This window comes from Callithrix jacchus, chromosome 2 (genome assembly GCF_049354715.1).
Source record: "Callithrix jacchus isolate 240 chromosome 2, calJac240_pri, whole genome shotgun sequence".
NCBI classification, from domain to species: domain Eukaryota; kingdom Metazoa; phylum Chordata; class Mammalia; order Primates; family Cebidae; genus Callithrix; species Callithrix jacchus.
In genome coordinates this window covers 17,370,453-17,384,682 of record NC_133503.1, presented here as the reverse complement: position 1 = coordinate 17,384,682, position 14,230 = coordinate 17,370,453, and the positions used below count along the sequence as shown (strand labels likewise).

Here is a 14,230-nt window from a genome sequence, read left to right as displayed (position 1 = left end):
CCCTGAATGTACCTGATCTCGTCTGAGTAGCTGGGACTACAGGCACATGGCACCTCACCCAGCTAATTTTTGTATTTTAGTAGAGATGGGGTTTCACCATGTTGCCCAGGCTGGTCTCGAACTTTTGAGCTCAGGCAGTCCACCCACCTCAGCCTCCCAAAGTGCTAGGATTACAGGTGTGAGCCATCGTACCAGGCCATAGGTCCTTATTGTTAAGGAAATTACCTTAGAGCTAGAGGTCTTTTCTGCAGTGACTTATTCTCACGTGTACTTACGGATCTTTATGATGTCCAGCAGAACAACGCTAGAGTACACACAAGTCATCCTGGCCTCAGTCGGATTCCCTGCTGTCTCCTGATGCCTGTATTACCACTTTGATGATTTTGTTTTGGGAACAGGGTCTCACTTCAGCCTCAAACTCCAAGGCTCTGGCAATCCTCCCACCTCAGCCTCCCAGTTAGCTAGGGCAAAAGGACCATGCCACCATATCTAGCTAGGTTTTAAAATTGTTTTTGTAGATATGGGGGTCTCACTATGTTGCCCAGGCTTGTCTTGAGCTTCCAGGCTCAAGTGATCCTCCTGCCTCCCAGTTAGCTGGGATTATAAAAATTAGCCAGGCATGGTGGCTCATGCCTAGTTTTTGGTTTTTTTTTTTCCTGGTAGAGATGGAGTTTTACTATGTTGCCCAGGTTAGTCTCGAACTCCTGGCCTCAAGCTATTCTTTTGGCTCAGCCTCCCCAAATGCTGAGACTACAGGCATGAGCCACCACACCTGGTGTATCTTCATTTGCATTTTAAACCAAAGATGCTACCTTCTGCCTCACCTCTGGCGTTTATGTCCAGTCAAGGGTGTCACTCCTCTGTTAGGGGTTAGAAGTTCCTGGCCAGGTATGGTGGCTCATGCCTGTAATCCTTGCACTTTGGGAGGCCAAGGCAAGCAGATCACCTGGGGTCAGAAGTCTGAGACCAGCCTGGCCAACATTGTGAAACCCCAACTCTATTAAAAATACAAAAATTAGCCAGGCATGGTGCATGAACCTATAATCCCAGCTACTTGGGAGGCTGAGGCAGGAGGACTGCTTGAGCCTGGGAGGTAGAGGTTGCCGTGAGCTGAGATCATGCCACGGCACTCCAGGCTGAGCAACCAACACTCTGTCTCAAAAACAAAAAAAAGTTCTGGAGCTGAACAGCCGAATTCCTGTGAAGCAAAGACCACCTGCTCATCTCTGCCATCAGATTTCTATGGTGAAACCCAGCCAGGGCTATTTTTAAAGCTCCCCAAGTGACTTTGCTGTGGATCACCAATTAATTAGCAGTGCCTTGAACAAATGCTGACAAAGAATCCTTGACCTGATCAAAGAGGGATTAAAGGAGTGCCCCCCAGAGCTTCTCGAAGAAACATGAACAAATGAAGTAACAACTCTGGCCGGGTGCAGTGGCTCACACCTGTAATCTCAGCACTTTGGGAGGCCAAGGTGGGCAGATCACGAGGTCAGGAGTTTGAGACCAGCCTGGCTAACATGGTGAAACCCCATCTAGGAACCCCATCTCTACTAAAAGCCAGGCATGGTAGCACGTGCCTGTAATCCTAGCTACTTGAGAGGATGAGACAGGAGAATTGCTTGAGCCTGGAGGCAGAGGTTGTAGTGAGTGCACCTTGTACTACAGCCTGGTCAACAAGAGCAAGACTCTGTCTCAAAACAACAACAGCTCTTCTCTCCATGGGGTTATACTGCCTATGGGAGTACAGCCCATTAGGCAGAATGGAGCCATAATACATGGTTTTGAAAGAAAAGGCATTTAAAAGTTATAAACAAGGTAACATACTAGGCTGGATAGTAATCAGATGCATGAAGTAGACAAAGTTGAAATTAACATGTAAGATCAGCTGGGCACAGTGACTCACACGTGTAATCCCAGCACTTTGGGAGATGGGAGGACTGCTTGAGCCCAGGAGTTCAACAATCCTGGGCAACGTCGTGAAACCACATCTCTACAAAAAAAATCTCGAAGATCAGCCAAGTTTGTTTGTTTTTCTAGAGACAGGGTCTTGCCCTGTCGTCCAGGCTGGAGTGCAGTGGCATGATCATAGCTCACCGCAACCTCAACCTCCTGGATTCAAGTGAGCCTCCTGCCTCAGCCGCCAAAAGTTCTGGGACTACAAGTGACAGCTGCCATGCCTGGAGGGTTTAATTATTTGACTCCATTACTGGTGCTAGCTGATATTCAATTTTTTTTTTTAATTTTTATTTTTTTTTTTTTTTGTGAGACAGGGTTATGCTCTGTTGCCCAAACTTGGAGGAACCACAGCTCATTATAGCCCCAACCTCCTGTGCTCAAGTGATCCTCCCTGCTCAGCCCCATGATTAGAAGAGGCTACAGGTGCATGCCACCATACCTGGCTAATTTTTGTATTTTTAATAGAAATGGGGTTTTGCCATGTTGGCCAGGCTGGTCTCAAACTCCTAGCTGTCTGCCTCAGCCTCCCAATGTGCTGGGATTACAGGGGTGAGTCACCACGCCTGGCCCCTGAATGAGCATTTAATAGGATAGACAGTATCAGCTCCAGATAACCCAGCCCCTTTGTTTTCTGGGGCAGAAACTTGCTGATCAGCATGAATCAATGTCACCTGAGGGTGAGCTGGGAGGGAGACAGCAGTGATTTAAAGTCATCAAGTTGGCCAGGTGTGGTGGCACATACCTGTAATCCCAGCACTTTGGGAGGCCGAGGTGGGCAGATCACAAGGCCAAGAGATTGAGACCATCCTGGCCAACACAGTGAAACCCTGTCTCTACTAAAAAGACAAAAATTAGCCAGGCATGGTGGCACATGCCTGTAGTCCCAGCTACTCGGGAGGCTGAGGCAGAAGAATCACTTGAACCCAGGAGTCGGAGGTTACAGAGAGCCGAGATGGTGCCACTGCACTCCAGCCTGGTAACAGTGAGACTCCATCTCACAAGACATTTAAAAAATCAAGTCATCAAGTTACGCTAAAGGACAGGAATGGCTTTCACCATTCCAGTTTGCGGGTGTGATGAAGAGAATGGGGACTGAATTATACATGTAGCAAATATGTTTTTGGGGCATTTCATGGTGAAAGAAAAAGATGAAAAGTAAAACAAATGGCACAAAATAACAGCTATTTTAACACAGGGGAGATAAATGAAATCTCTGAACACAAGAGAAAGCCTGTTTTATAACCACAGGGAAAAGACTGAAGATCCTACAGGAAGACTTAGCAACCAAGGTCAGTGGGGACAGCAGAGCAGAATAAAAGGACAAATGAACACAGACGGTCGGGCATATGGATCATGCCCGTAGTCCCACCTCAGGAGGCTGAGGCAGGAGCATCCCTTGAGCCCAGGAGTTCGAGAACACCCTGGACAACATAGGGAGACCCCATCGTTACAAAAATAAATTTAAAAATTGGCTCAGTGTGAAGGCGTGTGCCTGTAGTACCATCTACTCAGGAGGCTGAAGTAAGAGGATCACCTGAGACCAGGAGTTGGAGGCTGCAGTGACCTATGATCACTCCATTGCACTCCAGTCTGGATGACAGAGCAAGACCAAGAAAAAAGAGGGCCAGGTGCAGTGGTTCAAGTCTGCAATCCCAGCACCTTGGGAGGCAAAGGTGGGAGGATCACCTAAGGTCAGGAGTTCAAGACTAGCCTGGTCAACATAAAGAAACCCCATATCTACTAAAAAACAAAAAAACAAAAATTAGCTGGGTACAGTGGCATACACTTGTAATCCCAGCTAAGCAGGAGGCTGAAGCAGGAGAATTGCTTGAACCCAGGAGGCAGAGGTTGCAGTGAGTCGAGATCACACCACTGCACTGCAGCCCGGGCGACAGAGCCAGACTCTGTCTCAAAAAAAAAAAAAAAAAAGAAAATAGACTATGCCTTTCTCTAAAATCCAGGAACAGGAAAGGAATTGTATAGTGATGTGTGCAAGTGGCAGGATCACTGAGCATCTCAACGTTTAGGGTCGAATGTCTTAAACAAAGATCTCAGCTGCTTGCAAAGATCTGAGGCTTTTTAAACAAATTTTTTTGAGACAGAATCTCGCTCTATCGCCCAGGCTGGAGTGCAATGGTGCAATCTCGGTTTATGATAAACTCTGCCTCCCAGGTTCAAGCAATTCTCCTACCTCAGCCTCCTGAGTAGCATGCCACCATGCCCAGCTAATTTTTGTATTTTTAGTAGAGATGGAGTTTCACTGTGTTGGACAGGATGGTCTCGATTTCCTGACCTCAGGTAATCCATCTACCTTGACCTCCCAAAGCGCTGGGATTACAGGTATGAGCCACCACGCTGGGCCAAGATCCCAGGCTTTTAAGAACAGTTGCCTGAAGCAAGAGAACATCGAGCCAGGTGTGGTGGCTCGCACCTGTAATCCCAGCACTTTGGGAGGCCGAGGTGGGTGGATCACTCGGGGAGAGGAGTTTGAAACCAGCCTGACCAATATGGTGAAAACCCCACCTCTACTAAAAACACAAAATTAGCTGGGTGTGGTGGCGGGCACCTGTAACCTGGCTACTCGGGAGCCTAAGGCAGGTGAACTGCTTGAACCCGGGAGGTGGAGGTTGCAGTGACCTCAGATTGTACCACTGCACTCCAAACTGGGTGACAGAATAAGACTCGTTCTCAAAACGAGAGAACACTCATAGTTCTGCTTTTGTAGACTTCCAGGAGCCTCATCCCCACGCCCGTGCAGGCCGCCCGCTCACCTGGGAAGTGCCACGTGCCCATCTCCTCCTCCTCCTCCTCCATCCATGGCTCTTTCTCCTGCTCCAACCTGAAGATCACAGCTGGTTTGCCGTCTTGACACCCTGTTCTGGAGAAACAGTTAACGGATTTGTGCTGAGCCAGCTGGGCCTTCCCAGCAAGTGGACAGTTACTTCAGCCTGCAAAGCAAAGGTGGGCATCTCAGCCCCGGAAAAGCTGATTCACTTGGGAGGTAACTCCACAAAGACTCCAAGTGAGATCCAGACTCTTTGACTCTGAAACCCAAGGCCAAGCCCTTTTATTTTTGACACAGGGTCTTGTTTTTTTGCCCAGGTTGGAGTGCAATGGCACTATCACAGCTCACCACAGCCTCAACCTCTTGCACTTAAGCAATCCTCCTGCCTCAGCCTCCCGAGTAGCTGGAACTACAGGCATGCATCACCATGCTCAAGTTTTGAATTTTTTTGTAGAGACGGGGTCTTGCTATGCTGCCCAGGCTAGTCTTCAACTTGGACCTCAAGCGATCCTTCCATTTCAGACTCCCAAGTAGCCAGGACTGCAGGCACATGCCACCATGCCCGGCTAATTTTTTATTTTTAATTTGTATAGACTGAGCCTTGCTATGTTGCCCAGTCTGGTCTTGAACCCGTGGCCTCAAGCAATCCTTCCACCTCAGCCTCCCAAAGTGCTGGGATCACAACCACGAGCCACCACACCTAGCCTAGCACTTTGAGTGCATGAGAGGCTTCCCAGTTTTATACAACTAAGAAAGGAAAGAGGTCATGTAACCCGAGGAGCACTAGGAACTCTTCCTCACCCACAGAGAGCAGGTGGCTGCAGGCCTCCAGCATCACGTCCTGGTACAGGGTCCTCTGCTCCAGGTCCAGCTGCTGCCACTCTTTCCAGGTGAAGCCCACAGCCACATCCCCAAAGGACAGTGACCCCTGGAACAGCACATGGCTGATTAATGTTCAGCGGTTAGCAATGGGTACCATGGCAAAGGCATAGAAGAAATAGACCTTACCGCCTTCCAAGGTCACTTTCCCCATGTTAAGTAATATGGGAAGCTTAGTACACCCCTAACTTTGTACTACATTTTGTGGGAGAGAAAAAAAAAAGATTAGAAAAAAATCTCAGCCAGGTGTAATGGCTCATGCCTGTAATCCCAGAACTTTGGGATGCTGAGGCGAGCGGGTCACTTGAGGTCAGGAGTTCGTAGACCAGCCTAGCCAACATGGTAAAACCCCATCTCCACTAAAAATACAAAAATTAGCTGGGCATGGTGGCAGGTGCCTGCAATCCCAGCTACACAGGAGGCTGAGGCAGGAGAATCGCCTGAACCTGGAAGGCAGAGGTGGCAGTGAGCTGAGGTCCTGCCATTGCACTCCAGCCTGAACAACAGAGTGAGACTCCATCTCAAAAAAAAAAAAAAAAATCTCATTACTGGATCTCCATTCATTCCTTCAGTGATCAAGCATCTTCCAAGGACCTGGCATGCTGCTGGTGTTCTACTAGGCGCTTGGGGTCAAGGGCTGAACACAAATTGTTACTGTTCTAAAGGTGCTTAAATGTGCTGCTGCCAGATGAACACAGAACACAGCTGTATGGCCCGACTACACTGAAGGTGGTGGTAGACATGCAGTTACATACAGAATGGGTACGAGGAAGATAGCTTCCAGATCCAATGTACTCACGTCAAGTGAAGTTTCCTAGGTGGTCATGGGTGAGCAGAATCAAAGATAAACCGTGATCTGATGTCTGAAGGATATTCCTAGCAAGAAACATGGCATGAGCAAAGGAGGCACAGAAAAGTCTGGTAGGAACTAGGAAGAGAATGAAATGCAGGGTATAAGGGGTGTGTGGGAGAGGGAGAGAGCCCATGAGCAGCTCACAGAAGTGACTGTGTAGGAAATGGGGATTCCCACATCATGATAATTAAGGAAGGGAACTACAGATGATCTGATGTGGAAAAAGGTGAGAGCCACCAGAAGGGAGGATAACAGAAGATCAGCACATGATTCTAATCCTCGATGTAAGATAGTGCTCAGCATTAAGGCAGCAGCAAGGGAAATGCAGAGAAGGGATTCCACAGATGCAGGACCAGGCTGGGCCTGCTTCATCCCTCCCATCCCCTCGCTCCATGAATTAGAGACCCCCATTTAAATATTTTCAATTTATACCTATTAGAAGAAAATACAAGAGGGTATATCTAGATATGTGTATATGTGTGTATGAAAGTACATATATGTGTATATATGTATATGTGTACATGTATGTGTGTATATATATATACAGCTAGCTAGATACATATATATACAGAGAGAGCTCGCTCCTCTTTTTTTGAGACAGGGTCTCACTCTGTCCAGGCTAGAATGCAGTGGTGTGATCATGGCTCACCTAAGCCTCTCACCTCGATGCCCCCCACCCCACCCCAGTAGCTGGGACTACAGGCATGTGCCACCACGCTGGGCTAATTTTATTTAAATTTTTTGTAGACATAAGGTCTCACTACGTTTTGTTTAATGAAAGTTTAAATAATGGGAATGAGACTGGGCAGAGTGGCTTACGTCTGTAATCCCAGCACTTTGGGAGTCCAAGGCTGGAGGATCACTGAGGTCAGGAGTTCGAGACCAGCCTGGCCAACACGGTGAAACCTCATCTCTACTAAAAATACAAAACAAATCAGCCAGGCATGGTGGAGGGCACCTGTAATCCCAGCTGCTCAGGAGGCTGAGGCACGAGAATCACTTGAACCCAGGAGGCAGAGGTTGCAGTGAGCTGAGATTGTGCCATTGTACTCCAGCCTGGGTGACAGAGCAAGACTATCTTAAAAAGGTATGTGAGGGTTGGGGGGCTTTCGTCACTGCAGCAGAGATCAAGGGAGAATGCTGGCAGAAAGTGCTTGGATGGGTCCCCACGACATATGCTGCTTCAGCAGAGTGGTGAGGGATGTTTATAGCCAAACGGGTGATCCAAAGTGTCTCCAACAGTGGGGCAAGCATGTGCAGAGGAGAGGCAGGAAGCAGGGCACAGCCTGCGGGCAGCAGCCGGGACCGGGAGCTATGTGGGAGTAGGAAGAGGCAATCCACAAAGAAACCCAGAGCCCCAGTCACCCTAAGGAGCCTGCGTTCTCTTTCAGGCAACACTCTCACCTCTAGAAGACTCATGACCAAGCTAAAGGCTGCTGAAGCCAGTGACTTTTTTTTTGAGATGGGATCTCACTGTGTGGCCCAGGCTGGAGTGCAGCGGTGCAATCACAGCTCACGGCAGCTTCGACCTCCTTGGCTCAAGTGATCCTCTCGCCTCAGCCTCCAGCATAGCTGGAACCACGGGTACAAGCCACCTCACCCAGCTAAGTTTTTGACTTTTTGTAGAGGCGGGGTCTCCCTATGTTGCCCAGGCTGGTCTCAAACTCCTGGGCTCAAGTGATCCTCCCACCTCAGCTTCCCAAAGTGCTGGGATTACAGGCATAAGCTAAGCTAACCCGCCTAGTATCTACATAGTATATACATACACACATCTATGTAGTTTACATACATGTCTAGTTTATACACAATGTCTACGTAGTTAATATGTCTATGTAATTTCTATGTAATTCATATATAATTTCCATGTAAATATACCATTTCTATAGATATACTTCCCATGGGTTTATTTATGAAATAATATATAAAAAGTACAGAGACCAAAACAAAAGTGCTGGACAGGCAGCATTTAAAACCATTGTTATCTTCAGTGCACAGATTGCCCTAACAGGGAGGCATTCCCAGTAGACTTGGCTTCCTAAAAAACAGTGGCTTCCATGAAAAGACAGCAAGTGAAGACTCTAGTTTACAGCTTCATGGACAGGATAGGTGTGGCTCGCCACCTTGTTCCAGCCTCTCCTGCTGAGATATTTCTGGTGTGAAACACCGAGACATCCTTGGCTTCACAAAGCCCTGACAAAGAAGCCCAGGCCCTGTGAACGTTTTCCTTCCTGGAGTGGGAGTGGTAATGTTTGTTCACGAGGCCTCATCTTCCTTTAGGACCAACCCGCTCCTGCCCCTCTGCCATGTGCACAGCTGCCTGGAGAGAGGGCCTAATACACCTGGGCTAGGCTGGACCAACGGAATCTTCCCTGAAGAGCTTTCACATTGGACCAAGGAAAAGAGATTCAGCCCCTGATCACGGCAGAACTTGCAGACGCGAGAAGAGGAGCTGTGGCCATGCTACTTCTGGCCACATGGACAAAGTCCACGTGAGAAGAAAGTCACAGAAGCAGGAACAAGATACCTGACGATACCTGGGTTGCTGGCTGCCTCCGGTGCCTGACTGCAAACCTGCTCTTCTCATGGCTTGGGTGCTGCCTTGCAGATTTTTTTTTTTCAATAGGCTCTCCCTCTGTCACCCAGGCTGGAGTGCAATGGCACAATCACAACTCATTGCAGCCTTGACCTCCTAGGCTCAAGTGATCCTCCTGCCTTAGCCTCCCAAATAACTGGGACTACAGGCATATGCCAACACGCCTGGCTAAGTTTTGTATTTTTTTGTAGAGACAGGGTCTTGCCACATTACCCAGGCTGGTCTTGAACTCCTGGTCTCAAGCAATCCTCCTGCCTCAGCCTCCCAAAGTTCTAGAATTACTACTTTAAAAAAAAATCCTAACCTACTTCTAGTTGGAGTTCTGGCTCTTACAACTTCAAGGATTATAACTTCTGACCAGTACACTCCACATTCACACATCCCTAGAACGTGCAGTGAAGAGGAGCAGAAGGAGAATGCTTCCAGACTGATGGAAAACACCGATGTCACTCACGGGCAAAGAAAGCTAACAGCCAAGTAACAAAAAATACAAAGGAAGTCCAGAAGCAGTGGCTTATGCCTGTCATCACAGCACTCAGAGTGGGCGGATCACCTGAGGTCAGGAGTTAGAGACTCATCTGGCTAATATGGTGAAACACTGTCTCTACTAAAAATGCAAAAATTAGCTAGGCATGGTGGCACACACCTATAGTCTCAGCTGCTCAGGAGGCTAAGGCAGGAGAATCGCTTGAACTGGGGAGGTAGAGGTTGCAGTGAGCCAAGATTGTGCCACTGCACTCCAGCCTGGGTAAAAGAGCAAGACTGCATCTCAAAAAAAAACAAAAACAAAAAAAACAAAATTATCTGGGCATGGTGGCACATACCTGTAATTCCAGCTACTCAGGAGGCTGAGGCAGAAGAATTGCTTGACCCTGGGAGGTGAGGTTGCAGTGAGCCGAGATCGAGCCACTGCACTCTAGCCTGGCGATGGAGTGAGACTCCTTCTCAAGTAAGTAAATAAATAAATAAACCATCATGGAAAGCAATTTCAGACAAGATCAGGTACTTCAGGGTGGTATGGCGGTAGGCATGGCAAGTCATTTCAGGAACACACAGTTCATTCATTCGTCTAGATAATGCCGTGTTACATCCAGGTCACGTGGAGCCACATAAGGCTATCCCTGTAGACCTGACTGTTCATCACTAAACAACCACAGTCACAGATGTCTGCTTTGGCATAATACCTGCTGTTTCTACACGGGGGGAGAAAAGTCACAAGAGATTGGTGGTGTGTTTCTTTCAAGGTGGCTGTGATTGAGGAAGGGGCCTGCTATATCTTGAATACAAAGATCAAATATATTTCTAAATGCCCTAAAGAGCTTTATTTCCCCTGAGAAGTAGACACGGTTGTCCAAAACAGACAACACAAGTCATATACTAGATGGAATCCACCTGCCTTTTTGAAGTGACAGGAACGTCAGGCATAAATTTACAAGGCATCTGGCCAGGCGTGGCAGCTCACACCTGTAATCCCACCACTTTGGGAGGCCAAGGTGGGCGGTTCACTTGAGGTCAGGAGTTCAAGATCAGCCTGGCCAACATGGTGAAACCCCCATCTCTACTGAAAATAAAAAAAATTAGTTGGGTGTGGTAGCACATGCCTCTAAAGAGGCTAAGGCACGAAAATTACTTGAACCCAGGAGGCAGAGGTTGCAGTGAGCCAAGATTATGCCACTGCACTCCAGCCTGGGTGCTAGAGCAAGATTCCAGCTCCAAAAAAAAATTGTATATATATATATGCAAGGTATCTCACAACTGTGGGAGCCTCTACAGTGTCTCCACCCTGCCCTTCCCACAGCCTCGATCTTCTGTTCTCTTCCTGTTTTCACTGATCCTGACTTCTGTTTGCATTGTGTATTATCAGACACATTTTTTTTTTTTTTTTTGGGACAGAGTCTTACTCTGTCACCCAGACTGGAGTACGGTGGTGCGATCTCACTCACTGCAGCCTCCGCCTCCCAGGTTCAAGCAATTCTCTTGTCTCAGCCTCCCGAGTAGCTGGGATTAAAAGTACCCATCCCCACATCACATCTGGCTAATTTTGTATTTTTAGTAGAGACAAGGTTTCACCATGTTGACCAGGCTAGTGGCAAAACCCTGACCTGAGATGATCCACCCACGTTGGCCTCCCACAGTGCTGGGATTACAAGCGTGAGCCATGGTGCCCAGCTTTCATCTGACACGTTCTTATGAGCATCCCGAATCCCTGCTGAAAACAAAGTGTGGTTGAAAGAAACGCCTCACTCACCTGGGACATGGTTCTTCTCTGCTGTTCTCAGAAAGCAGACACCTGTGAAGGCAGACATCGGGTAGGGAGACAGAATGTGAGAGGCCACGCTTGCCCGGGGGCTCCCAATCAACTGCTGGGACTGCCTCCCCCCTCCCCACCACCACCGCTCTCCCCACCCCGGGGCACTGGTGGGTGAAAGCCTTCTCTGAAGGATCCCCATTACCAGAGCAAAGCCCTCGCCTTGGAAATGTGATAGGGACTCAAGCTTATGAGGCCTGACTTGGATTTTTGTTTTCTTTTTGAGACCGGGTTTCACTCTGGGTGACTGCATTCACCCAGGCTGGAACGCAGTGGTGCAATCATGGCTCACTGCAGCCTTGGACTCCCAGGCTCAAGCTATCCTCCCACCTCAGTCTCCCAAGAAGCTGGGACTATGTCACATGCCCAGTTAATTTTTAAATTTTTCGGTAGAGATGGGGTCTCACTGTATTGTCCAGGCTGGTCTCAAACCCCTAGGTTCAAGCAATGTGCCCGCTTCAGCCTCCTAAAATGTTGGGATTACACGGTGAACCACCATGTCTGACTGGATTTTTTTCTTAATGAATATGTGTATCTGTGTCTCAGAAGTCAGTGTGCAATTTACTCCAACCCCCACCCATTGCCCCAGAAATGTAATTAATAGAAATTTGTTCTGAAGAAACAGGCCGGGCACGGTGGCTCACGCCTGTAATCCCAGAACTTTGGGAGGCCAAAGCAGGTGGATCACCTGAGGTCAGGAGTTCAAAACCAGCTTGGCCAATATGGTGAAACCCCATCTCTCCTTATAATAAAAAAATCAGCTGGGTGTCAGGGCATATGCCTGTAATCCCAGCTACTCAAGAGGCTGAGGCAGCAGACTTGGGGAGCAGAGGCTGCAAGGAGCCAAGATCGCGCCACTGCACTTTAGCCTTGGTGATAGATCAACATTCCATCTCAAAAAAAAATATATATATACATATACATATATAGAAAACTTTTTGGGGGGGATGGGGTCTTGCTCTGTTGCCCAGGCTGGAGTGCAGTAGTGGGGCATAATCTCAGCTCCCTGCAACCTCTGTCTCCCGAATTCAAGCAATTCTCTTGCCTTAGCCTCGCAAGTAGCTGGGATTACAGACATACACCATCATGTCTGGCTAATTTTTTATATTTTTAGTAGAGACAGGGTTTTACCACGTTGGCCAGGCTGGTCTCAAACTCCTGACCTCAGGTGATTCACCTGCCTCAGCCTCCCAAAGTGCTGGGATTACAGATGTGAGCAACCATGCCCAGCCTATTTTTTTTTTTTTTTTGTAGAGGCCAGGCACAGTGGTTCACCCTTGTAATCCCAGCTACTTGGGAGGCTGAGGCAGGAGGACTGCTTGAACTTGTGAGGCGGAGGTGGCAATGAGCTGTGATTGCACAACTACACTCCAGCCTGGGCACCAGAGCAAGACTCTGTCTAAAAAAAACAAAACGTGTGTGTGTGTGCGCGCGCACACGCGCGCCTTTTGCAGAGTCAGGGTTCGGCTATGTTGCTCAGGCTAGTCTCGAACTCCTGGCCTCAAATGATCCTCCCGCTTCTATCTCCCACAGTGTTGGGATTACAAGCCTGAGTCACTGTGAGTGGCCTGTTTCTTGTTTGTATACATTGACTACAAGCTATAGCACCTGTAATGAGTCTGTAAACATACATCTATAAATAAAAATCCTGGGCCAGGCACAGTGGCTTATGCCTGTAATCCCAACACTTTGGGAGGCCAAAGAAGGTGGATCGCTTGAGGTCAGGAGTTCAAACAGCCTGGCCAACATGGTGAAACCCAATCTCTACTAAAAATACAAAATTAACTGGGCATGGTGGCTCATGCCTGTAATCCCAGCTACTCTGGAGGCTAAGGCAGGAGAATCACCTGAACCCAGGAGGTGGACATTTCAGTGAGCCAAGATTGTGCCATTGCACACCAGCCTGGGCAACAAAGCAAAACTCCATCTCAAAAAAAAAAAAAAAAGATTTTGAAGAAACACAGACTATTGGCAGTGATTATCTTTGCATGGTAGGATGTTTGGTTGGGCTTTTTTCCTCCTTCAGATAGGGTCTCAGTCTGTTGCTCAGGCTGGAGTACAGTGGCACCTTCAAAGCTCACTGCAGCCTCTGCCTCCCGGGCTCAAGTGATCCTCCAGCCTCAGCCTCCCAAGTAGCTGGGACTACAGACATGTAACAACATTCCTGGCTAACTTTTGTAATTTTTTGTGGAGACGGGGTTTCACTGTGTTGCCCAGGCCAGTCTTGAATCCCAGGGTCAAGTGATCCTCATGCCTCAATCCACCAAAGTGCTGGGATTACAGGCATGAGCCACCTCACTGGACGGATATTTTTTCTTAATATATTGGTATTTTCTAATTTATTAAATGATAAATTGGTGCTCCCTGTTTCATGTGCAAATATTTCATAAGAATATACATGTATCCTCATGCCTGAAATCCCAGCACTTTGGGAGGCCGAGGCAGGTGGATCACGAGGTCAACAGATTGAGACCATCCTGGTCAACATGGTGAAACCCCGTCTCTACTAAAAATACAAAAAACTAGCTGGGCATGGTGGCGCATGCCTGTAATCCCAGCTACTCAGGAGGCTGAGGCAGGAGAATTGCCTGAACCTAGGAGGTGGAGGTTGCGGTGAACTGAGATCGCGCCATTGCACTCCAGCCTGGGTAACAAGAGCAAAACTCCGTCTCAAGAAAAAAAAAAAAAGAAAAGAAAGAAAATATTAGCAAACCTGTCATTTTGGGAGGCTGAGGCAGGAGAATTGCTTGAGGCCAGGAGTACGAGACTAGCCTCGTCAACAGAGACCCCGCCTCTACAGGGGGAAGAGAAGACACTAGCAGGATACCTTTACCGCTGATGGAGAGAAACCAA

At 48.1% G+C, this 14,230-nt stretch overlaps 1 protein-coding gene across 1 annotated transcript in view; it reads right to left on the bottom strand.

Moving 5' to 3' along the window:
- The window catches only part of LOC118151649 (putative protein ZNF815), a 57,191-nt gene that overhangs the window by 4,058 nt on the left and 38,903 nt on the right, over positions 1 to 14,230 (bottom strand). Inside the window, 4 exon segments of the mRNA XM_078358376.1 lie at positions 4,731 to 4,832; positions 5,546 to 5,672; positions 6,423 to 6,437; positions 11,318 to 11,359. Coding sequence (XP_078214502.1) covers positions 4,731 to 4,832; positions 5,546 to 5,672; positions 6,423 to 6,437; positions 11,318 to 11,326 — 253 coding nt within the window. The 5' untranslated portion in view covers positions 11,327 to 11,359.